General features: G+C 42.1%; 1 protein-coding gene across 4 annotated transcripts in view; it reads right to left on the bottom strand.

Moving 5' to 3' along the window:
• Positions 1 to 15,908, bottom strand: part of ldlrad3 (low density lipoprotein receptor class A domain containing 3) — a 68,822-nt gene extending 52,914 nt beyond the window's left edge. Inside the window, exons 1-2 of one of the 4 annotated variants that reach the window (XM_068603149.1) lie at positions 15,786 to 15,908; positions 14,587 to 14,701 (exon numbers count right to left, since the gene is read on the bottom strand). In XM_068603149.1, coding sequence (XP_068459250.1) covers positions 14,587 to 14,638 — 52 coding nt within the window. In that variant the 5' untranslated portion in view covers positions 14,639 to 14,701; positions 15,786 to 15,908. Of the gene's footprint in view, positions 1 to 14,586; positions 15,063 to 15,785 lie in introns of those variants that run through there. The other 3 variants (XM_068603150.1, XM_068603151.1, XM_068603148.1) reach the window with 3 other exon arrangements.
• Between the last annotated feature and the right edge of the window lie 10,010 nt (positions 15,909 to 25,918).

Genomic DNA, 25,918 nt, shown 5'->3' with positions numbered 1-25,918 from the left:
ATATACACAGCCATGCACAGTAGTTTACTGCAACATCATGAAAACTAAAATTACATAACCTTTACCAAAGTTTATCAGCTGTCAGATTCCTTTTGATGGACAAAAAATTGCCATTGGATTTTCATTCTTCCTCATGTTTTGCTTTTCTGAAAATAAGGATATGGCAACATCCCAGTACAATCATTATCTCAGAATTTATTTTAGTTTTTCTGCATTGTATCTACTCTCTCTGACTCACTTCAAACACAGTGCTGTTTACAGTCAACATGCCAGAATAAATGGAAGTTTTCTAACCTCCTATAGCTTATAGCATTATCTTAGACATTGAGGGATAACTGTGATTTTAGAGAACATTACTCAGAAAACAAACATCCTTTATTTGCACGCGCACACACGCACGCACACACACACACACGCACACGTGCACACACACACACACACACACACACACACACACACACACACACACACACACACACACACACACACACACACACAGGTTTGCCTGAAGATAGTTCACTTGAAGTGCAGCATGAGGCTGTGTGAGGTTTGCAATGCTCTCCTAAACCATCTGTGGTCTGTGTTCTGTAGTATGTACAAGTAGTATATGAACTTTATGGTGTGTTACTGTGGCTGTGTTTCCTTCTTGCTTTAGCTTCCATTTCATTTTTGCCTACAGCAATCCAGTTCCCTAGCGAGATAGCGACCTCTTGCCCTGCCAGCATTAAGTGCTTTTCAGCATTTCCGAGGTTCGGAAGTAAAAGCCTTGATAACAATATAAATGAAGTATAAAACGTCTGTTTATTTCTGGCTTCAGAGCAAAAGCAACGATTTCCCGCTAGGATGTGGCCACCCAGCAACTAGCAGACATTTAGAAGGGAGGGGCACAGACAAGCCCTCTTGAAAGCCTCAGCCTTGTTTAAGAAGCTGCATTATTGATAGTGCATCTGTGGGCTGAAATAGTACCAGAGCTAGACAGAGAGAGAGAGAGAGAGAGAGAGAGAGAGAGAGAGAGAGAGAGAGAGAGAGAGAGAGAGAGAGAGAGAGACAGACAGACAGACAGACAGACAGACAGACGGACAGACAGAGAGAGAACAAGTTCGAAGAGACAGAAACCGTGATTTTAAACCAACACAAATGTAATTTCTAGACATGTATTGTGTTAATAGACACAATAGAAACACATTATATATAATGTACAGTAAATATAGGACATATGGATTGCATTCAAGTCATTTCTATTTATCCTGGAAATATTATTACTATAATAATGTAAATAATAATGTTATTACTAGTATTATTAAACAAAAATGTACAATTTGTGTTAACATTAACTACATCTGTATGTTTATTAAATTAAAAATGTATTCAAAATTAGTTTTCCACTAAAAATAGAGTTAAAAAAAAATCCCAACAAAGCATTCATGAAGGCAATTGGGGGTAAAGGTTGTTGCAAAGCGAAATGTAAACTCATCCAGGTTAACGGGAGGGTCAGTGGAGAAAACAATAATTCAGTTCAGAAAGTAGTGGCTGTATGGTATTCATATAATATACAAATTACAGAGGTGTGTTCAAGTTATTTCTGTGTTCTTACGTATGGATACATAAAGGTTAATAGAAACCCAAAATGCTTACTTTGCAAAACAAACAAGCTCTTTGTCAACACTGATTGCTTCATTGGCCTCTGTCTTGCTATTATGCATTCATTAGCGGCCTCTCCTCTATGAAATAGACCTTGCAATGACTGCCTTATAGCCCGCCTTTGGATTTTTGGAGCAGTGACTGGCCAAATTAGCCTGGTTTGGCTAAACAAGGCCCTATTAATCACACACTGGTCTCTCATTAATCTGTATTCACAGCTCACACTGAGCCTATAATCCCATAGCGTTGGTTTAGTTTATTTCAACGGTTTATGAGTTTGATCTGTTGAATTTGAAATGGTGATGAGAACATAAATGCATTACAATGGAAGCTCAATATAGAGGTCATAAAACCCAGTGTGGTTATGTTATGGTGCGAGAAACGACATTCTCCCACGGAGGTATATTGCTTTTAAGAAAAGTTGTTTTGTTGCAGTTTTGTTTTAACCTCTTGGGTTGGGTTGCAGAGAAGCAATTGTCCATCTAATCCTCTAAGAGATGACAGAGGCATTTTTCCAACAGCATCCCAGCCTATTAACATCACCTTGGGATTACCTTCACAGCAAGGAAGAGCTGATGGAGATAGAGGGGAGGAAGGATGAGGAGGAGAACGATGACAAAAATGAGATTTGCGGGCAAGCTGCTTACCACTTAGACAAAAAAAACAGTCTTGTCTGACACACAGACAAACAAAAATACACATAACAAGGCACACAAAGTACAACAACCGAGATGTACGCACAAGTGCACACAAGGATAGTCAGACAAATATCTTCTTTTGGACTAGAGATCCTCATCAATCCCGAGAAGGAAGCTTCTCTTGTCAAACACACACATCTATTCCATTAATTCTGATTCCCCACAGTGGCCCATCAGCAGCACAAAACCAAATGTCAACACTCCCCTACGTCTCTTTCATCATAAAGTCGACTGTCGCATAACACAACGGTAAACAGCACACACTCTTCATCGGCCTCCGCCATGCGAGACCCCTTACCGAGTAAACTGCCATTTCCGCTGCGCCAGCTAGATAGTGAGAAATGATGCAGACAAGCGGCACAGAGGGAAGCTGCCGGTGCTGACCTTATGTTACACCCGTGAGACTCGTATTTGCTTCATACTGAGCTCTAAATATGATGACAGGAGAAAAACATCTTCAATCTAGTTCTTTAAAAAGGCATTAACTGACTTTACAGATGCTAAATGATCCAGAAAATGAGATGCATTAACTCAAAAGTCAAAAGGTATATGGGATGTGAGTACGTTTAGTTTCATAGAAACAATGCTAAAAGTATTGACATTTAACTATGAATATCCTTAGCACACACAGGCACATTTTGCAGCGTGGAGAAGATGTACTGTAGCAGAGGGTATGATGAGAGGAGTGAGAAGGAGGAGGAAGAAGATAAGTTGCACCCTTTTACATGAAAAGTGTCAGTGGGTGGGGAAGAGAGAGAGAGAGAGAGAGAGAGAGAGAGAGAGAGAGAGAGAGAGAGAGAGAGAGAGAGAGAGAGAGAGAGAGAGAGAGAGAGAGAGAGAGAGATGGAAGCGGGGAGGGCTCAACAAGAAAGGCACAGACTGCCTTTGTCTATCTTCTCGTCTGTGTATTAGCAAATAATGAGCTCCTAATTGTGTAGCCAGGTCATGGAGTCACTGCAGGGGTTGAAAAGCAGTGTGAATGAACTATATCTGTCAAAAAAGACTGGGGCAAAGAGAGCATTAGAGGAACAAAAAGAGAGAGCACAAGGTGAGCAGGAGACGACATAAAGGGATGTGGGATAAAGACTCGACATTAAGGAATAGTTGTAAAGGGGAAATGACAGGAGCAATACGGGGCTAATGTTTATTTCAACAGAATGCAGATGAGGGAAAAGAGTACCAGTGGTCATTGTCTCCTATTTATCTTGCCTCCTCTCTCTGTTTCTCTGTATAATAAAATATCTACTCAACTGAATAGTAATGACTCAAAATGGAGGCTTTTTAGTTTAAAAGGTAACAGGTGTGTGAATAGTTCTCACCGCGGCAGATGATATTGTAACCAAAAGGTCATTCCAATACGATTTCAGTCCATGCACTGTCTTTAAAAGGCTAACTTGGATACAGAAGCAACGTGACAGGAAATGACATGGATGGTGATGAGAACGGTCCCGAGAGTACTTGATGACCAATTTCTTTTTCCAACTGGTAATTACAGTCAGGGCAACGAGTTCACAGCATGGGGACGTCTCATTTCCTCCTACTCTGTGATAAGCTATTCTCTCTCCGCTGTGTGAAAGAAAGTGGAGGCTTGGGAGATGTTCATTTGCCGTTGTGCGCACAGTATTTTGTTCATCTAAATTCATGTCAACGTGACACATGCACACACACACACACACACACACTTAATTCATCTTTGCTGGCGAGCCTGCTTCATCTGATTTCCCTTCCTTTCTGAAAGATCAGCTGCATTACTTAGACCCTTAATTCTGTTACATTCACTCACAGACAGAGCCCGAGACCTCTATGTTGTCATGGTAATGGCTAAAACGTACTCTCACACTGCATTGAGAAAAAGCTTCAGATGCCCTCAGGGTTATGAACGGCACCCACTTCCATCTCACTGCGTAACAGATCTGTGCTCCTGCTGCGCACATCACATGCAGACTCACGCTCAAGAGCCGTAGCACCTTGAAACCTCTGTAGCTTCTGCGGGGTCATCGCCCCCGTCTGCTTTGACATCTTTCACTCGCTGTTGTCTGTGGTGGCCTTTGCTCCACTTCTAAGCCGAAGAAAACGCAAACAGCAACGCTTTAGGACCTTGTTGACAAGGCGAGTGAACGTGCATCATTCGGCATCAGATTAGCGCCACGCGGCACATTTCTCTTCACTGCAGCCACACCAGTATCTGTGGTAATGGAACGAGGGGTGGTGGTTGTGGGTGGGGCTGAAGGTGGGGCAGTCTGACAGAGACACACTGCTCTAAAGGCTCAGCTCGGCATCAGTAAATACACCAAACCAAACGAAAACAAATGGTCTTCCCCTGAAAGTGGCTCCCACTCTTTGGCTTGTTTTTTTTTCCTTTTCTATTTCCCCATAGGGTTTATTTGCTTTCATGTGAGTTTGCGACAAGTTAATTGGGTTTGGTTTAAGACTCGCTTGTGCTAGATGTGAGCTAACCTGCAAAAGGGTTAGGTACATATGTGGTAACATTTATGTGTACCTTCCTCCACCAACTGTCACATTTTTGAGTATCACCAGCTATGTGCGTGTTTACATTTCTTGTTGATATGTGCGTGTGTGTGCGTGTGTGTGTGTGTATGTGTGTGTGTGTGAGAGTGTGTGCTTTGGCTGTGAAGGAGGTGTGTCTGGATGCAGAGGTCAGTCAAGGAGGAATCTATCATAATCCATCATAATCAGGTGCTGTGCTGTTCCTTCAGGACAGAAGAGCTCCTGACCCGTGTATGGCAGCACACGGTGGAGATGAGATTCACATGAGGGTGAAATGTGATGTTCACCAGCTTGACTGCTTTCTGTAGAAGACATTCTCAACTATATTGGGGGCTGTGTGGACAATGTGTACAGGTCAGGACATCTACAGAAGCATGCAGTTATTGAGGAACCTTTCATAAAAAAAGCGGTCGCACGTTTATCATTTTGGAAATGTCACTTGGGAGATTTAGCAGCACCAGAAAGGTCAGATCACCCATTTGATGTTGTAGTGATGGAATGATGGACCTGGCTTTTTTATGTCTGTGTATGTGGGCACATCAATATTTATATTTTGGTAATTTAATTAAAGTTCAATCTCCTCAAATTAAGACCATAGGAATTAGATGAATACATGTGCTCAATATTATTTTATTTTTTGTAAAGATATAGATATATATATATATATATATATATATATATATATATATATATATATATATATATATATATATATATATATATATATATATATATATATATATATACACACACACACACACACACACACACACACACACACACACACACCAGTTTTGAGCCATGGCATAATGCAGTCAGGACATCAAAAGTCTATGAAAGTCATTAGACAAGTCTCCAGAGTGCACTAACTTTTGAAGTACATTAATACAAAGCTCCATCAGAGTCTTAGGAAATCCCACCAATCCTTCATTAAGTATCTGGAGTCATTAGGCACAGGGAGGCCGGGCTGACATATCGTCCAGGGCATAAAAGAAATTAGTCAAATCTCAGTCCTGCAGCTTCTCATTAGAGAAGGCTGCACAGAGACCGACTCAATTACCATCTCTGACACAGTAGCCCCGGGCAAGACTAATGGCTTCGGTCCGATAATGACCGAACCCAGGCCTGAACTTCCTGCCCTCTCCAACAAACCCACCTCCACTTTCATTTGCCCTCCCTTACCTCTCTTCTGCTCTGCCCGGTTGAAAATATCAGAGGGTAACAATGGGTTTCTGCTTCTCATTCTTGGAGTACCAGGAGCCCTCTTTTGTCTTTGGAATTCATTGAACAAGTGACAATAATTCACTTTTTAGTCTCAAGCTTTTGCCAAGCCATAGTTGACAGGGAAGCAGAATTAAGGTAATTAACATGGGTTTTGCATTTAATTTTGGCTGTCGACACTGCCTCTGTAAACAGCAGGCGGGACCAGGTGATTAGTTCCTGTGAAGATAAGCCTCCCCTGGGTCCTGTCCAAGAGAGGATTACCATATATATATATATATATATATATATATATATATATATATATATATATATATATATATATATATATATATATATACATATAGTGCATTCAAAGCACCTTATTTAAACACAAACACACACATATACACAGACTTTACTAGAGAAGAAAGAGAAAACACATGGGTGCACACTTGAAGCGAAGGGCTGAAAGTTCAAAGGGTGAAGCCATGTTTGTGACATGACAGAGCTGGAGTCATGTCCTCTCAAGACATTAACTTCCTGCTTCTACATCACTTCGCCTCTCCTCCTTAAAAGAGTCTTCAAATTACCCCCGCCTGCCTTGACCCTTTTATCATCCATTTAACACAGAGACTAATTCTTTGGATTCAGCTCCATTAAATGAGTGTCTTTTCAGGTATGTAATAATGGAAAATTCAATATCAATATCAAGGGGTCCTGGGTCAAAGCATTGAAATGAATTGTGACAAATAGGCAATTATTTTAAGTCAGCCGCATTGTGATTGATCTTATTTGTTAATTTATGCACTCGCCTGGAGGAGAAGCATCAAGTGCATGATAGCTTGTACATCACCAGGTTGGCATTTCAGAGAGGTCGCTAAATCAGACGTGTGCCCATGTGAGCGAGCACGCGATATTAGGTGAAGTGAAATGTCTGGTGCAAAGAGAAGGGCGGGACACATCAGTCCTTTGCACTTGTTCTCCATGCATAGGGCTGGATATCAGTGTAACTCAGGGTTTATGGGTCTGCTAGTATCGCTCCGACATACCTGGCCAAATTTGTTTGCTCTGAGAATGAGATTACTGGAATATAAAACACATCATGGCATGCAAAAAATCTACATTGGCACAACTATGGCACGCAATCTTTGAAATCACTATCAATAACACATTTTGAGGGGGGAAGAAAATTTAGTGCACTCTGCAATTATAATTGGGACTTTCACTTCAGCAAATGGCTCATTTCATGAGCCAGCATTTCTGACATGTGAGACTCAGACTTTACCACTGGCCTAATCCTTGTGTTGTGTAACAGAAGGAGAAAAAGAGTTCCACAAAAGGTCCCCATGATCCTAAAGATTAATCTAATCCTGCAGATAAATGCATTAGCAGCAACGCTGTGCTTCTAAAACAGATTTTACCTACAATGCCATTAAGACAATTTGCATATTCATCACACAGGACACTGAATGCTTACATAATCACGCTTGGCACACAAGAGAGAGAACCAAGGAAAGAAAAATGCATGTGTGATTGCAATCAAAAACTGTGTCTAGTCAAAATAACCATTTTACTTATGATTAGATGTTTGGAAAATTGCATCCAATTACAGCATCAAAAGCTGCTGGCTGGAGTTGGGCCACTCACTGGAAGGATGAAACTGCCAGAACTGTATCACAATTACAAATCAATTATGCATAAAGCTAAAGGTACGTCCGCACCAAAGTTTACTGCTGTATAATCATCACCGCCTTTGGCAGCTGATATGTACAATTTTCCTACGCAGGTGATAAAAAAGAGAAAGTTGTCTACATAACTCAAAAATAAAAAATCACAAGAAAAAAAATCACATAAAATATTTCGGCCCCGTTTTGCTGTCGAGCCATTACTTCAAACTGTTTGTTATTGTTTTTGCCGTTCGGTCCAGAAAGTTGTTTTCAGTCCTCCGTGGCCGATACCGACTGGAAACAGCCAAAAAGTGAGCGATCATTTATTTTCCCTGACTTCACCTAATGACAAAAGGAGCAATTTTTTGAGCTGAGGAGAAAATCTTGAGCCTATTTTCAGCGCCATGGTCATCTCAGTGTCTCAAATGAAATCAAAGTCATATGACAAACCAAATATATAAAAACACACTATGTACGTTCACCCGGGTCGAAATTACACACAGAGGATAGGTGGCCCTAATGTGACCTGTGTTTTTCTATGGGTGCTGTTGACCTTTAAGGAGGTGTTTGTTTGGTTGGTTTGACAGCAGGATGCTTGAATGCCAGTCCAAAATAGCCTGTCATTGTCCACACTGGCTGCGAGACGGAGTACAGCAAATGACGGCTGATCACGAGGGACAGCAGAGGAGCCAGCTGTCAGCCTGCCAGTGTTCGCTCCCTGTCTGACAGCAGGCAAAGCAACACAGGGGACTCATGCAGCGGGTCAGTCTCCTCTCAGAGGGGACACTGGCGTAGATGAAGATACAAGTGGGGAATCCAAGGTGACAGGATTAAAAGGGGCAAATGTACTGTGATCATTGTGTTTGGAACTTCCAAACACAATGATCCACAACTGTAACCGAGTCCCTAATGCGAAGTTCAGATCCTCCAAAGTCTGCATTCCACGTCTGAATACATCACCATACAGTATGTCAGCGACTTCAGGGTCAAGCATTTGCAGAGCCTCAAAACTTCAAGTTAAGAGGCATCCGGCCCGCTGCTGACACCTCGTACTCTGCAAGACTTTCCATTTCAAACATCAACTATGTAAAATCAAAGTAATTACAGTCTACAGTACTGTGAGAGCCCTACACTATGACCTGCAAACATACCTGGGAAAGGTTTCTTTCACCTGTAAAGCAGAACAACATGAAGACAAGTAAGTGTTAAATTGCCTCAAATTTGTTTTGGCAGAATCTGAGTATATCCAAAAGCTTAACTACTCTCAAAGTGATACAATATAAATGTTAGGAACAGAACATCCTCTGGAGTAACAAGAAACAGAATGGGTGTGGTAGGTAACAATCCCGTTCATCCTGGACTTTGTTTCTGTGGATACAGCTTCAGAGTTTGGACACATTGTGTACGCTTTAGAAGTAGCCTATTTAAAGTATTTGCGAGAACTTAAAGTTTGTTAATGTTATGTTTTAGTTCATGTTGAAACAAGATGTTGGTGTTGCACAATACAAAGTGAGGACTTACACAATGAGGACAAACCCAACGTGGCCAGACTGTCGGGCTGCTGATACATCCCACAAACCGCCACTCGATAAATCATGCAGTTTGCTGCTCGCTCCAATGGTTGCTGAAGGATCTGATCTGTGCAGAGCCTGCGTCCAACACTATCTTATTTCATCAGTCAAATTTCTTGATTCTGATAAAATATACAAACAATGTCAGATGTGATTGGTTACCACGTTGCAATTCCTCATCTCTTTCAGTTACAGTTCATTTACATTAACTTGTCCTTCCACTCTGCCCAAATGGGATGCTGCAGCGTCACTATCTTCGCATATACAGTGAGAGAGTTTTCATTATTCTAAACTCAGAAACAATGGGATCATTTAAGGAGGGAGAAGCTGTTTGAATTGATAAGACAGAGGGGTGGGATTTTTTTAAGTTCCATCTCTTCTCTTGTAAAACTGAAGTAAGTTTACAATGTTTCTACCTTATAGTCCACCGTAAAACTTGACAGTGATGGTAAATCTCCTGTCATCTCTCAGGCGCTCTGCCTCTCATACAGTGGGTATGGCTATCTGCACGACATGTGTTGTAAACATACACAGAGACTGCAGCAATCTTAAAAATGCTTTATAAAAACATTCTCAGCTTGGGCTTCACCAGAAAACAAACTTGTCAGCACATCTTAAGTTACCCTTGCCTTTAGCGATGGCACTGTAGACGGTTAAAATCAATGTCTCGCACAAACTGTCCTCATAGTTATCTCCACTGGGAATAACTATAGATAGCATACAGACTGAGCAAACACTATATTTGGTGAAAAGCAAGAGTACCATCTATTAACAAGTGAACAAAATGCCAAAATCGAATGGATAGTATTCTCAAAACAACTCTCTTCAGTAAATAAGCAGATTTTTTGAAGACTGACGTCTGATCTTGGCATCCAAGAATGTGGTGGATCAATATCAGGCAACCATCAGGGATTAACAAGGTTTGTGCATCACTGCATGGCAAATTAGTTCAAATCAATCCAAAATCAATATGTAATGAGCTGTCTCCAAACTTTTTTCCAGTCAATTTTACACCTCTCAGTTTCTCTTGGTCTCATTTGATTCATATATATCGCAGAGTTCATGAAACATTTAGCTTCATGACTTATGGATCACAGATGCTCAAAGAGAATAAAGACAGAACTGACATCCCACGCAGAGAAAAACACAATATGACTTACATCTGGTGGTGAAAGACCCTACACTGTGCACATATGCTTTACTGGCAGAAGGCACGAAGCATGCGTAACGTGTTATCACATTTGACTGATAACTAATGTATGCTTACAGTATATAGAGTTGGTAAATCATTCTGCCCGAATTAAATGAATACACAGGAGTTTTGCAGTCCTGCAACAGCCACAGTTTCAGTTTTTTTTTCTTTATTTTTGTCAGAGCATTCGTTTTATTGATTGCTGTCGGGATGCAAAGAGAATTTTAACAAATATAACCAAAAAAGTTTGAAGAACATTACCAACCTTTGCCTTAACACCGCTGTGTTATCATTGTCTGAAACTTGACTCCAGTAGTGTGGCATTGTTTAGCAGCTATAGGAAACAAAGCCACGCTGGCCCTCTAATTCCTGGCCTTCTCTGTGCGACTGTGGCTGGAAGCACATCAACCATGTCTGCCAGCACAAACACACAACATCTCTTTCTCTCTTTCCTGTTCCAAAGACACGCAAAGATAAGCACAGAGAACTGGCCCGTCGCTGGGAAGCCACAGTGCCGAAATACAACGAATAATAAGCAGAAGACAATGTGATTCTGTCTCCCCGTTCTAATAGGGAAATGACCCGAATGGTCTGTCTTTGGTTCTGAATGAAAAAATCCAACCACCTGGTCGGTGTGTGGCCTGGTAACACAGAGCAGGCAACAGAGCGGTCATTTGTGTTGATTGAGGAGATACTTAAGTGGCTGTGTCAGTTGGCTAACTGAGCCATATTAGTGTCAGGACAGTGTGTATGGTCTCCTTACATACAAGACTCTGGGAAAGCAAAGGAACTCAGGAGTAGCTTTGATAGTCGTATTGCAGATTGTACTGTACAGTTGTGGTGGGTGAGCGGGTGAACTAAAGCCCTGAGCTGTTCCGCTTGGAGAGCGGAACAACAACATGTAAAGCATCAAGGTTTCCTCCAGAATTCCTCACAGAGGCAAGCCACTGGCTTTCAGAGCTCAGTGAGGTTACGTATTCAAGATAAAGGGTAGAAAATACACGTCAAGAGGATGCTAATCCAAATGCACAAGAAATGTTGAAGCTTAAACGCATGAAAACAAGCTTAAACACAGATTTTATTGGGGAATATATCAAAGGGAAGTGGTCCCATTTACACTATGTATTCGCATATTGGAGTGCCAGACAAGAACATGCATTTTGAACGTTTGTGTGATATTTTATATCAATGCTTATTGAACTGTGGGACTGCAGCAAGTATTTAAATATATAGTTTTAAGGGTTTTAAAAATCTGTCCAAGAACTAGGGCAGAAGTCTGTGTTAGAACAATGTACAAGGTTGGCATACAAACATACAACATACATACATACATACATACATACATACATACATCACATCACAATGCTGATCCTTAACAAGCAATGATCATCCTTGGGAAATAACTTATGTAAAGCTAACTCATCTTTCTGAGATTGTACCTTCATTCATATCAATAATCCCCCTGGTGCATGGCCTGGCAGACCAGCTCAACATCTTAAATGTAATTTCAGGCTGCACAGCCCAATACCATAAATTTGCCTCATTTGTAACTGCATTGCAACATTCCATCATCAGTGGGTCGTGTGGCTAAATCCCATAATACATAATAGCACTGATTTATGTCTGGCAGCATTGAGTGCAAGGCTGCGAAGTGCAAAACAAAGTCTGGAAGCATCCTCTGAAAGGGAGTTGGCCCACAAAAAGAAGTCTTTGCTATATTCAATATCTCATTATTACCATGAGACAGATGCTGTACGTATACTGGGACACAGGATTTGAGCACTTTCTATCTGTTTTGAGCTAAAACACATTAAAGAACTACTAGAACCACTTCATCAACCAAATGCACACATATATACAGTTCAAAATTAAGGGAAACTAGGAGTGACACTTGATAAGATTCACATTTGGGAACTTTACCAGGGTGTGCATCTAACCCAGATATTTCTGGCAAATTTCAGAAATGTATTAGAGACTGTGAATGTCTTTTTAGCTTTGAAATTGGCATGGGCCAGCTAATACATGGTTCTGTATACTGTATGGCTCATTAAGTATGTAGGAGCTACACAATAATATCTACATCTTGTTGAGTATTAAAGCCATTGTCATCGGTAGACTGAACCCCATTTCACTGCAAGACTCAAATACTCCATTTGAGGGTTTCATAATCCAACATCATAATGTTAGTGTCAATGCGAGTTCATTGCTCACAGCATGCATAACAATGTTTACTAGGTTGTGATTCCTAGGTTCCACATGCCACTGTGAAAGGAATAAACTGCAACCACATCTGCAACATATCAATACATATGTAGCAAGAATATTAACCAATAGCAATGTCCTGTTAAAGGACAAATGTGGTTGGTAATAGAGATGATCTATAACTTGCTACTGGTCTGGGCACCAATACAGTATCAACAGCCCTTGAACCATTTTAGTTGTTTTGTTAGTCACTGTACATATTTTTATACACACTTCATATATTTTGCATTTTTGCACTTTCTCTGCTGTTTTGTTGTATATATTAAGTATTTTTCATTCCTGATATTTTGTGTCTTCTTTGCTTAGTACTGTGACAAACAAATGTCCCCTTGGGGATGAATAATTGAATAATCTATCTATCTATCCATCCATCCATCTATTTATCTACACAAACACAGAGAGTCCAGTTGACAATATTTTTTGGTCAGGCTAAGGGCTAGTAGAAGCTCAGAGCTAATAAAAGGTTGAGCACAACTTGTTTATTGAAAGTTGACAACACACAAGCAATATTGAAGAAACGACTGCAGGTAAATGTCTGACATCACTCATGTGTACAAGCAAACAGGGTGGGGTTTGCTAAACAGTTCCACACCCAATACATGTACACTTCACTTCACTTCACACTTCACTTGCAGTGACAAAAACAGATATTCATGTGCACATGTGCTGCATGAATAGGTGTCACTCATAACCTACAATGATTCTCTGTCTATCAAAGTGTTCGAGTCAGCCATGACCTTGTGACTGTGAGCCAACATCCACAATATCAGAACCCTGAAAACCAAAGCAGCTAAGTAGAAATCACCACCGATCATTATTTGTATCGTGTACTCCTGTGCCTTTCATACAGTGCCATGCAAAAACATCTTCCAGAAAGGACCCGGAGCATCTTTAGAGATGTTTTAGCTATGCACATCCAATGCTCCTGTAATAACAGTTTGGCTCATTGGTATGCACACACTATACAGTAGATGATGGTGATGGTGATGAAAAATGTGATTAAAAAAGTGCAATCTATTTTTACACATCAGAAAACGCCCATCATTAATTATTTTAAGGGTAAAAGATTATTTTTAAAAAGCATAATTTTCCCAATGATCTCACTTAATTTGGGGCTGCTTACTTCTAAATCACTGATTGTCACGCACGTGTTTCGCATCACCGTGATTATTCATTGCAGGCCATCGGTAAAAAATGACTTGTTAAGTCCACTGTAATGTCCACGTGTGTTATCACTGATTGGGATACCAGCTCGAAACTATTCAGCCGCACAGTTAATAAGGAGTCAAACGCAAACTGGCTGTCCTCTCCCGTACACGCGTCCTCCACCAGGGGCCCCAAGCGGCCATGGCGGGGCCGGGGAAAAGGATTGACTTGTCAACACCGTCCTGTCAACAAGCCCTCCGTCATAACCCTAACCTGTAGGAGGCTATGACCTCTTTACATCTCAGTGGGTGGATGTGGCGATGGAAACGGGGGATCAGGGGGGAAATATATTCTCGCTCAGGAGTGAAGGGGGGACGTGCACTAAACAACAGAGAGCGTGCTGCTTCAAATCCAAATCTCCAGACACGAAACACCGCTCAGTCGATGGGAATGAAAAGTCGGATAACTTCTTTTCATAGAAGTTGCTCCAGCAAAGTTTGCGCGTTACGCCACCCGTCGACGTAAAAAGCTAAAAACAACAACGTCCTATAACAGTGCAGCTTTAGCCGGCCATACAGAGATCACTAAAACATATTTCACATCGCCCCCCCTCCTCTCTAACCCACCCGTATACTGAAGATAGTGTCGTGACAACTACACTAGTTACCGTGTGTTTTTTTAGAAGAAAAAAAACTTACCAACAGTTCTTGAGCCTGACCCCGAACCAAGCAGAAGGTACCAGATCCACATCCTACGGTCTCCTTTTCCCCCCCGGCCTGCCCTTGCTGTCCTGCCCCGCCGCGGGGCCGAAAACTGGGGGCAAAGAAGAAGAAAAAAACTTATCCGACACAGTCCTGCTGCTACTGCCTGTCGGAGTCCTACTTCTCAAGTTTTCCTCTCTCTCTCTCTCTCGCTCTCTTTGTTTGTTTTATCATCCGGCAATTATACTAATACTGCATTTGGCGTGAGCGCGGCGGGTTCGCGTCGGGACATAAGTAGTCCGGTTTGGGGAGTGGGAGGGCGCACAGGCTGGAGCTGGGAAGAGGGGCTCAAGGGTGGCGGAAGGCTGGCGGGCTGGCTGGCTGGCTGGCTGGCGGGCTAGCTGGGGAGACGGTCGCTCCGTGCGCTGGTGCCGAGAGAGGCGGAGTCGGAGGCAGAGAGCCGGAGAGCAGAGGTCGCTTAGTCCGGGACAGCGGTTCTCAAACTGCGGGCGAGGGACCGCTAACGGACCCCACTGGTGGAAACCAGGAGTTGTTTGAATGCACCGTTATCTCACGTGCAGATATTCAGCAGAGACGGTGCTCGGCAGAGGGTAAATGAAAATGGGGACAGTTAGCGAGGAGAGAACCTCCGTCTACAAAATGAGGGCCAAATTGCTTAGTGATATGGTTTCCTTGGTATGAAATAAAGATATGAGCAGGCCTAGGCAAGGACCATTTACACACTCATTTTCTCCTGAATTACTGATAAAAACTTAGCATGGGGTTATTATTGTTTCTAAAAACTAAAACACTATTAGAAAGAGTGAAAGATAACCACAAAGAGACAGCCGATAACACCTTTAAGATAGTGTATCATGTAAATTGTAAATCCCATTTTGAGAATGGCCTATAAAAACCACCCTGTTCAATCATTATCATGGGTTTACACATAATTAAGTTCACTAGGCATACAAAGAGTCTCTGTGACACAAACTTGCTGAATACATATTATATTAAAGACTATACAAAATAAATATTGCAAACCAATATGATTATGAGAAACTACATAGGTACGCGCATAGTATGTGGTCTTATATTTTAGACCGACACCTTGTAGCAATGTATTGAATTTGACTGATGTATCTCATGTTCTGTTTCGAGTCCACAAAGATATGCATGAAATGATAAATCAATACAATTCCAAAGGAGGAGTCACAGCCAGGTGGAGACAGTGTTGCTCTCAGTTAAGCCTCCCAGGAAGATCCTGTAGATCCTCCTCAGTCATCACCGGCAATCCAGAGTTTTCCTCTTTGGTTCCTTCAAAGACAATTAAGCAACCATTGTATTATGTATCCAACGATTGGACATTCATGACAGACGATGTGTATTTTTACTTTACATCTTAGGAGTACTTACTGTGTTTGTTTTTTAGCTCCAACAAAGCAGTCTTTGGAGATGCCAAACCTAACAGTCACCTATGACAAAACATGATGCCATCTAACAGTGAAGAAGTCAACAGCTTAGCAATCTTTTTTTTGGCCCCACAACAAACATGATTTGGTAAGTGGATAGACATCCTGTTGACTTTATTACATCTAGGCAGGAGACATTAAAAGTGCCCCTTCATTCTTTATTTGTATGAATGGAAGGTAAATTCATAACTTCGTACATTTAATCTTGGTAACAGGAGGATGGGGCCCAGCAGCACTGTCATTTACATTTTGTGTTTTCTGCGTCACCATTCATCCCCTCTCCCTTATGGTTTGTATACAGAAAAATAGGTTCATATTACAGAAATATTTACAGTTGAACTGAATGTGCCACACCAAACAAAATAAGCAGCCGGACCAATATTGAATGTTTTTTCAACTGGAATAAAAATATTTTGAAACTCTAAAATAAATAGATCTGAATGCAACAGATGGCACGAGGAAAAACTATTTGGAGCATTCTTTAAACAGATGGTTTGCCTTGATGTAAGTTAAAGAGAAAAAATCAAAGCATGGAAGAGTGTTTGGTGCTGTCACAAAAAGAGAGCGATAGAAGCAAAGAAAGAGACATCTCTCACTAGTTGTACTCCTATACAAACTCAGTAATAGTAACTTCCACACAGTAAGGAGTTAAATATTTGACAACCCAGATGGAGTACTGTCCAGCCACTGAAACATACATACAAAAGAGCTCAAGGCAGAAAAGACACAAGAATGTATCGTCACGCTTTATTTTAGTATTTTTATGCCAGTTTAAGTTGAATTGAATTAAAAGGCGACAGGAGGCTTCACCTATCAAACCTCTCTCCTCTTTATCGCAGAACTGCAGCTGTGCGCAGACAGACAACCGTGCTTCAAACAAACCCCCCTTTTGATAGCATGCTAACCTGGAGGCCTAAGATTGGGACAAGTCCCAATATCAGACTCCTCCAGCTCACTTTATATTCATCCACACACTGCCTTATCAAGCTGAAGCCTCGTGCAGGCTCAAACTCCAGTGGAAGGTCTTGGCATGTCGCTCGACTGTTAAAACTTCGTGAAAGATTCCAGCTTGATAGCTGCTGCAAGGGCCTGTTGTCCTCACATCCCTCCATTGCTGCCTGCAGGGTCTTATGCATTTCATTCTATTATGAGTCCAGATGTGAGACGGCTTTCCATGTGTGCTGCGTAACTGCTCTTGAAGCGACTATAGTTGGCAGATATGAATATCGTAATGAGCTAACACGAGCATCCTCAGCACAAATCCTGAATACAATCAACACTAATAAAACTAAATGCTTGCTGAGGAGGAAGATGATTTGTCAGTCAATGTTAAATGGATTTCATTTGGCTCCCCTGGAGTTATCATTAATGTTAATGCCGAGCTGTTTCACAAATTATACAGCGTGATCCATGAACCACAACGCTATAATCTGTTTTTTTTTTGGGAGGGGGGTGGGTGCTGCAAGCCAAAAGCAGAAATGGGCTCAACTATGTTCCTGATTGACGCAGTGTTTCAGTAATGCCCATCAATTAGTTTAGGCTATCTATAAACAGCTCAGACCTAATAAGCCGCTGGCCAACAAATAGACTCATTAGGGGACATTAAACTCTAATATGAAGGTTGTTATTGACTTAATCGCAGGAGAACCCAATTAGTGGCAAATTTTGGAAAATGACTGAGGTAGTGAGAAGATCTGATTGGCTAAGAGGGTGGGGGCGTCGCAACCTCTGATGACTTTGCCTGTGGGTGAGTGGTGGCATTGAGAGAAAGAGGGAGAGAGATTCAGCCACAGATGTAGCGAGAGGTATGAGAGCGTGTAACAGGAGCAGCACAAAGGGATTCTGAGTGAGTGTGTGTTTGTGTGGGTGCGGAGAGAGAAAACAACACTTACAGACCAGTAGGGAAGCAGAATGAGGAAGGAAGCCGGCGGCAAGAAAAAGTATCGGGGGATGGATGAGGGAAGCGAGAGATGAGGTGTGAGCATAAAGAGGTGAGAAAAAAATCAGGGGAGATATTGTCAGAGAAAGAAATAGCAAACGAGAGGAGAAATGAACCTGAATAAAAATGTAATTTTACAGAACTTTCAAGTGTATGGTAATGCTGAATGTAAATATACTGTAACTCTGCCACCGAGCGTTGCTGAATTCACTGTCACTGCTAGTTCTGCTTGCTGGTATATCAGAAAATCTAATGAGCGTGTAAAATGTGGGCGAGAGAGCCATATTATAACTCAGCTTCAGGATGACATGTCCTTGTCATGTCAGAATGCCATCAAGGTAGTTGCGATATGCCAAGGATGGGCTCATTCTCTGGCGCCAGTCTCTTGACATTCATTCTACATTTAATAACCAGCTCACCAATGTGAAGGACATCTCTGTTTGTGAGTGAGTGTGTGAGTCAGAAAGCAGCAAAGAGAGAAAAAAACAGGGGGGAGGACACATTCAGGGAATATGCACTTAAGATTTCAGCAAATGTTTCTGCTGGTCCATGAAGGAGTTGATTTTAGTGGAGAATATACAGAAAAAGAAAAATCACACCGCTCCCTACACCTCACACCTCACCCCCCCACACACACACACTTATGTGACCAATCGTATTGAAACACATGCACAAACACACACAGTTACACGTTCTTGCATAATTGCAGAGTTTTGCACACACTTGTGCTCACCCAGAGTCTCCTTCATGCTTCTTTGAAGTCATTAATTGAATAATCATTCAATTATGTGACCAATGCCTGGTTCCACTGACATGAGTTAGCAGATCTGACGTCCAGCCCGGCAGGGCTGCAGGGACTTCAGATAGGCATCAACAATTGAATCAGAGGGAGACAGAAAGGGTAATTTATGTGTGCGTGCGTGTGCGTGTGTGTGTGTGTGAGACTGTCAATCTATAAGGCCCAGGCAGAGAATCAAACGAGGAACAGATATTGATTTGGGATTTCAGAGGCGAGGGCCGATAACAATTTGAGGGAGAAGCGCCCGCAGCATCAACAATTACTTTCTTAATTAAGCTAGACAAAATGATGTACAGATTGGAATGGGTGACACGGCAAATTGCAAAATACAAGTGTGATAATAAGTATGGTAAATATAGCATTAGCATAACATTATTAGACTGGAGAAAGCAGGCATGTGAATACCAAAGAATAAGATCCATCCCTGGGTTATTTCAGTAAATGTAAATAGCTGTTATGTTAATGGTGAAATAGATTAAAACAGATCTGAAATAGAGTAAAACGTAATAATGGACCCTCATTCTACAACAATGTGAGTAATAATAATGTATTATTTAAAATGCAATTTAATGACAGGGAACCAGACTATGCACAGTCATTTAAATTGAGAGCAGTTGTTTCTGACGAATAAAGATCCAAATGAGCCCAAAAAACCTCTCTGTGGCAGCACTAGTCCACTACCACATTGGGTCTCAAAACAACAGGCAGTGGCATTTTTAAATAACAGCCTCAAACAAGGTCAGGTCCAGCTGAGCAATGGGAAATCTTCTCTCACTTACATGTAATTAGTAGACAACTGCAACCACCCATCAAGGTTTCATCCCTCACATTGTGCCCCTGTCTTAAGGCAAAATATAAGACTGTTGTTTGTACAATCTTAGGTGTCACTCCATGTGAGGAAATTATTGCCAATGAAGGTTAAATGATGGTTGATTAGAGACAGCAGATACACCAGAGGCGGTATGTCAGAATGAGGCTCGAGAGGTGCACTGAGCACCATGCAGCTGGGGCTGGTGAGAATGTCATTAGTTTTTGCAGTTAACAATCGTATTGGATTAATTGAAACATTGACCCAATGATGGCACTCAATGATTAGTCAGGGGATCACAAAGTTGTCACATGTCATCATAAGGGGAGTATAAATGTCTGCACCAAACATCATGGCAGCGAATTATTGAGCCATTTCAATCTGAACTGCAACTGTCAACTTGCTGGTGACGCAACATAAAACGTCAGGTAACCACGGTAGACTCTGTGATAGTCGATATCGGTAATGTAAAGATCATTTTTAGAGATAAAAAAAGTAAGATAGGAGAAGGTAAAACTTTGACCTGCTGGTGGCGCTAGATTAAAAGTTAGGAGGGCCATAAAGGCAAACCTGAGTATAACACTTAACCTCACTATTCAACAGCTGTTGGGCCAATTCACACAAAACCAAGATTGCCAACCTCAAGGTGGCACTAAAGGAAAAGCCAGGGGGATCGACAAAGTCGTCAGCATTCGTCACATGAGGACCATTAATGTCCGCACTGAATTGCATGTCAATCCATGTGATTTGGCAAAAATATTTCAGTCTGGACCAAAGAGGTGCACCGGCTGTTCAACACTGCCAACCACAGTGATTGTCCTCACTCAGACGTAAAGGTGGAAGTGGCAGGAACTGAACCCCTGAAGGAGGAGAGGCCCAGTCCTTTAACAGCAACAAAGTAATTTCCCCTTCAACCTAACCAAATCCCAACCATAACAATGGCCCGTCAGACAATGCTCATTGATAATAGTCCAGGTTTTCGGAAGATGCAGACAAACAATATGTGCCTGCAAGCTTGTTTCCTTGTGTTGCTTTGGAAGGCACTGTGAGGACTTTCTGGACGACTCACAAGCACCAGAATTGAATTAAACTCAACAAAGCATTAAGCAAATTGTCTCAGAAAGTAAAACAATTATTCTCATTCATCCTTTTTCAAGACATTGAGTGCTTCCTTGCGGCATAATGTCCACCTCTTCAATTATATTTTCTTTCCTCTGCCAGGTGTTGCAAGTGTCATCTCGCAAAGCGGGTGTTCACATTAAAGTCAAAAACTCTGGTTATCAAAGGCGATGTTCAAATAAAATGGGATTAAACAGAATAAAATAACTGAACCTTTCACATTTTGCTTCACTCCTCATTGTGCATAAGTCTGGGCACACGTGACCAATTTAACAGACAAAATCTAATAAAATATTGAGGAATAGAAGGGGTGGGGATATCACAGAGACTGAGCCAGAGAGAGGAGGACAACGAAGGACAGAAGAGAGCATCGCGGCCAGAAGGTCATGTGATGGAGTGGGGCCAGGATGAAAAGAGGCACCAGTGCTCCCAGCAGGGTTGTCCTGTTTCATAGCAATCATTCTGGCTTGGCCCACTGCTCACACCCGCAGGCCGTCTTCGTTTAGTGAACCACCAACTGTCCTAGGTGGTTTTCTCACGGGCTAAAGTTGGCCAATCACACGCACTGGCCCTGTTCTGCATTTTTCATCAGATTGCATGGTGCCCCAGGCCATATTTGTGTTTGGGGGGGTAACCTTGAGAATATTACACAAGTGCTGTATGTCTACGAGATGAACAAATGTGCAGAGCGTCGGTGAGTGAGTGACGTGTTTGAGCTATTGAAGTGTGAATTAGAATAGAAGGAGCAGCGGGCAGCTATTGAGAACAAAAGAAAGTTGGAGCAAACAGGGAAGAAATAATTGGTTCATACATAAGATTCAGCAGTCAAGTACATGAATATAGATGGTGTGTGTGAAAATTGGGTTAGGAGGAAAGGGAGCATGAAATATCTTAACTAAACTGAAAGTTATGGGCGTTAGGAGAGGTTTTGTCAAGGGCGTGATAGAGTGGATCATGTGTGGAGCTCAAAGCTGTTCTAGAGACTGAACACGGGGGAGGCAGGAGGTAGAAGCGCTGCCGGAAGGTTCCTAGACCGAAATAGATTGTTTAGGTCTGAGTGCAGCTCGAGCGTGGAGGAAGTTTGGATCTGGACGGTCGGCACAGCGAGAGCTTACTTGTCAGGTGGGACCAGTATGATCTGCTAGAATCCAGCATATTAAAATACACCACCTCTGGATTATAACTCACTCCTGGTGGCTCTGGCCTCTGATTGGAGCAGCTAGGGAAGAGGACGGAAAATAAGGGGAAGGGCAAGAAGTGGCAGGGGAGCTTGCTGAGAACCGGGCCTTTGATCACAGGGAGGAAGATTTACCAGCTAAATGCCCAATGCTGCTGGGCCCCGACCACAAAGCACCATGGGAAATGTTAATATTTAAATATCAACCCCCTTTGTTGCTACACAACTGTTATTCATTTTTTGGCAGGCACATAGACAGAGATACACACACACACACACACACACAAACTAAGAAATGTTTTGGTTACGTTGCCTTGCCCTGGGCGAACTCTTGTTAGAGTCGAAGAGGAGCTATGGGGCCGTGACACACAGTGACACGGGGGGATACCAGTCTGTACACACACACGCGCACACACACGTCAGTCAGTCAGCACTGACTCACTGACAAAAGGAGGCCAGTCATCAGAGGCATCTCAACAATAGACATCCGTTGAGGTGTGAAGGCGACACGTTTCTAATTCTAAACATGTCTCTGACTGCATTCAAAACAGAGTGGAAATGTTGCGAGGCAATGTGGTTCACCAAAAAAATGAGTCTCCCGACACACACAGACTCAAAACACACTGCAACGTCATGAGAATGGATGCACATGTAATAGAACGCTTCTAGGCAGTAATGTTAAAGTTTCTAGCATATCTCCCATTTCTCTCCAGCATGCCCGCAGCTTACCCTGTTGGCTGTGTGTGTGCGTGTGTGTGTGTGTGTGTGTGTGTGTCATTGGGGGTTTCCCACCTGCTATTTGGAGGGAGGAAATGTGAGCGTGGAATGAGCATCGCTTTGATCGTTTCTAATCCTCAGAGGAGGGGGGCCACCTCAGCATATCGCCAGGGGAAGGGCCAAATCCAGAATGTAGACAGAAGGGGGAGTGTCAGCGCAGGTTTTGTGTGCAACAGCTTAACTAAACACACTTGAAATGATTATTTATGAGCCTGAAGTGTTTGTGATGTGTTTTTTTTTTCTTTTCTAGGACGGTGGAGAGCGATCCATCCCCCATAGCATTTGATGGAGCGACTAACTGCCTTCTATTGCTAAAGTGCCTTCAGGACTCAGCAGGTTCTATGGATGTTAGTTGGGAGCAGACCGCGCTGGCCTCTGTCTTTGTCTTCCTGTGGATAATTTAATTGAGAAAGTCTCATTGAGTACCATTGCTGGTGGCGCTTGGGCTCAGACACATGCTGAGCCTGACCTTTCATCACGAGAACAATTAACATTAACACCGGATGCTCGTTTAATCAGACGTTTCCTCATCATTATCTTAATGGCTACCCATACATCATCAGGGTAGAATTCAAATCTGTCCACAAAGTTGGGGTCTCCAGTGTGATGAGGTGGACACGGGTTAATCTGCTTCACAGGCATCTCCTAAAAATGAACCACAGGCAGAAAGATGTTAAATATGAGCGAGGGAAGAACATTTTATTGTCTCCACTCATTACTCCCTTCAGGCATACACAAAGCTTTCATGAGGATTCAGTGCAACTATGACTCAAGCAAACAAATATCGGCTCTCAGAAACAAACAAACTGGTAATTTATTTCCCTCTGAGTTGTCAAGTAGGACTCTCAGTGCCATTGGTGCCATCTTTCTGCCCATTATCTGCCACGCAGGCATGGTAATGGAGATGGAGCGGCCACGTTGGAAGTGATTACATACATTTTCCGAGACTGACCTTTGAAGGTGCAGTGTTATCAAGTGATATAGTGTGTGTGCGCACAAGAGAGAGGAAGCACAAAACTGATAGAAAGAGGAAGAGCGGCGCGTTGCGGGTGCAAATATTCATGTGGAATGTTACCAGCACATTCAGAAGTTTGTGTGTTTGGTATTCCAGCCACAGAAATCGCAAGGCCACTCGGAAGCAGTCCCAGCTACCTTGGGACAGCTCCAGCTCTTACTTCACAGTCCCCCTGTACGCCGAGAGACCCTGCAGGGCACTCAGAAGGGTGCTTAAAATTGGAACACATTCATCTCAATCGCCTGCCTGCCAGCACTAATGGATGTTGGCCTGTTTTGGAGAGACAATGAAATCGAAGAAAGACAGGATTGCAGGCTCCTGTGGCGTGAGTGCAAAATGCAAACACATTTAATCCCTTTGTGCTACCTTGTCTATTATTCATGATACGATTTCAACAACAGCCTCCTCTTAGCCTTGGAAGCAAAGCTCACTTCCCACCATTGTTTCATAGTAGCCCTGATGTGTCAGTTTACTGCAGAACAGAATTACTTTTCATTCCGCTCCATCTCCACATTGTCTGCCCTTGATTATAAGCCCCATGTACAATTTCCTCCACTCCAATAAAAGATGCATCAAAGGATGATTGAATACGGACTCCGAGGGCTACCTACAGAAACATGGCTGCCTCGCTGGAAATTGAATAAAAGTGATTCAGAAGCTCCTTGAATGCAATAACACCTGCAAATATGACAGGAGCTCTAGCTACAGATCATAAAACATGTTCTATCTGCAATATAATTGTAAACAAGATAAAGGACTTGATTTGTTTTCAGTTTTTTATTTATGTATGTGTTCCAAAACACACCCCAGGTCACACTCTGCTTGTGATGCTTCTCTCCGCCTCCTGTCTTTTTTCTGCAGCAGAATATCATCCCTGGAGACCACACCTTTATTCTCTGCCTGTACAAAGAAGAAGCAAAATCACAAACATAACAGACTGAATCATCTGCCAATTTGACGTTCCAGTTTTGGAGAAATCCATACAACATCGCGAGCCAAAAAAACAACTTTTAAATGTATCTTTCATTTCTTCTCCGAACTTCTTATTAATTTAGTGAAACGATGTTGAAAGGGAATTTGTGGGATACGGTACAAGGTATTCAAACATACTATCTCACACTGTTGGGAATTGACTCTATGCAAAGGAAGTGTTGAAGTAAATTCAGCGTTTCCCTTGAACAGAGGTCATCAGCACATCTGCCATTCCTGCAGCTGTTCTAACCATGTCGGTGCAGAGAGTACAGGTGTAGCAGCACCAAAGAGGTGACTGAACTGTCAACAGACAGAAGAGAGGTGTTAAGAGTATGTGGCTACAACAGAGAGACAACAGCTTTAAAGAAATTAATGCTTTAAATCTTTTTCTTTAATCAGTTCAAAACTCTTATTGAGGGGGAGACTTTTTGGAAAAAGACAAGATGTTCAGTTAATGTTTTATCATCACTGCATCCCATTAGGATGTGACTTTTCAAATGCTTTTCATCATGATGACGCAGTCACCACGGGGAGTCTGCTGAAGAAACACTTTGTGGAGGCGGGAAGTACAAGGACAAGTCAATGAAGAACTAAATGGAAAACATCCTGTTCACGGCACAAACTCTTATTGACAAACCTCTGTCAATATTCAGTTTTTTCCCCATTTCCCTGTCGAAACCGTGAATTATTTTACGCTAAATAAAATCACTACAGCTATTGTCCCCCACTGCGGGGGACAATAGCTGTATATATATATATATCATGACCGGTGTTCAAATTCAACCTCACTGCTCACACTGAATGTGGAATAGTGCTTTGGATGTTGACATTTCGAGTGAACACCAATTTTGAGACTTAATTTATATTTTGGTTATTGGTCCCTTATTCCAGGGTGGTGCCGTTATTAAATAGCGTTTATATAAATGAATCAAACACGCTCCTGCCATCCGAACACAGGTAAATGCACATGTTAATATGCTGTTTCCCAACAGTGTGGTAAAGTCTTCCTGTAGAATGTCTTTCTGATCTGAGAATGGGGAAAAGAGAAAGATACTCCAACACAATCTTCCAACATAACTTTGCAAACTTTATTTCTATGACATCCTCTGGGCCCACTTCGACGACTGCCAAAAAATTGGCAGCAACTCGTGCAACCTTGAAATAGAAAACTCAAGCAACACCTGCTATGTTACACTTCATTAGTTACTGCGGGGAAACTTGTCCTCTGCATTTGACCCATGTAGCAACAGT

This window comes from Clinocottus analis, unplaced genomic scaffold (genome assembly GCF_023055335.1).
Source record: "Clinocottus analis isolate CAN_PGR_092001 unplaced genomic scaffold, fCliAna1.0.p SCAF_6, whole genome shotgun sequence".
Lineage (NCBI taxonomy): Eukaryota > Metazoa > Chordata > Actinopteri > Perciformes > Cottidae > Clinocottus > Clinocottus analis.
The sequence above is the reverse complement of the archived record's forward strand: the minus strand, read 5'-3'. Positions and strand labels throughout refer to the sequence as shown.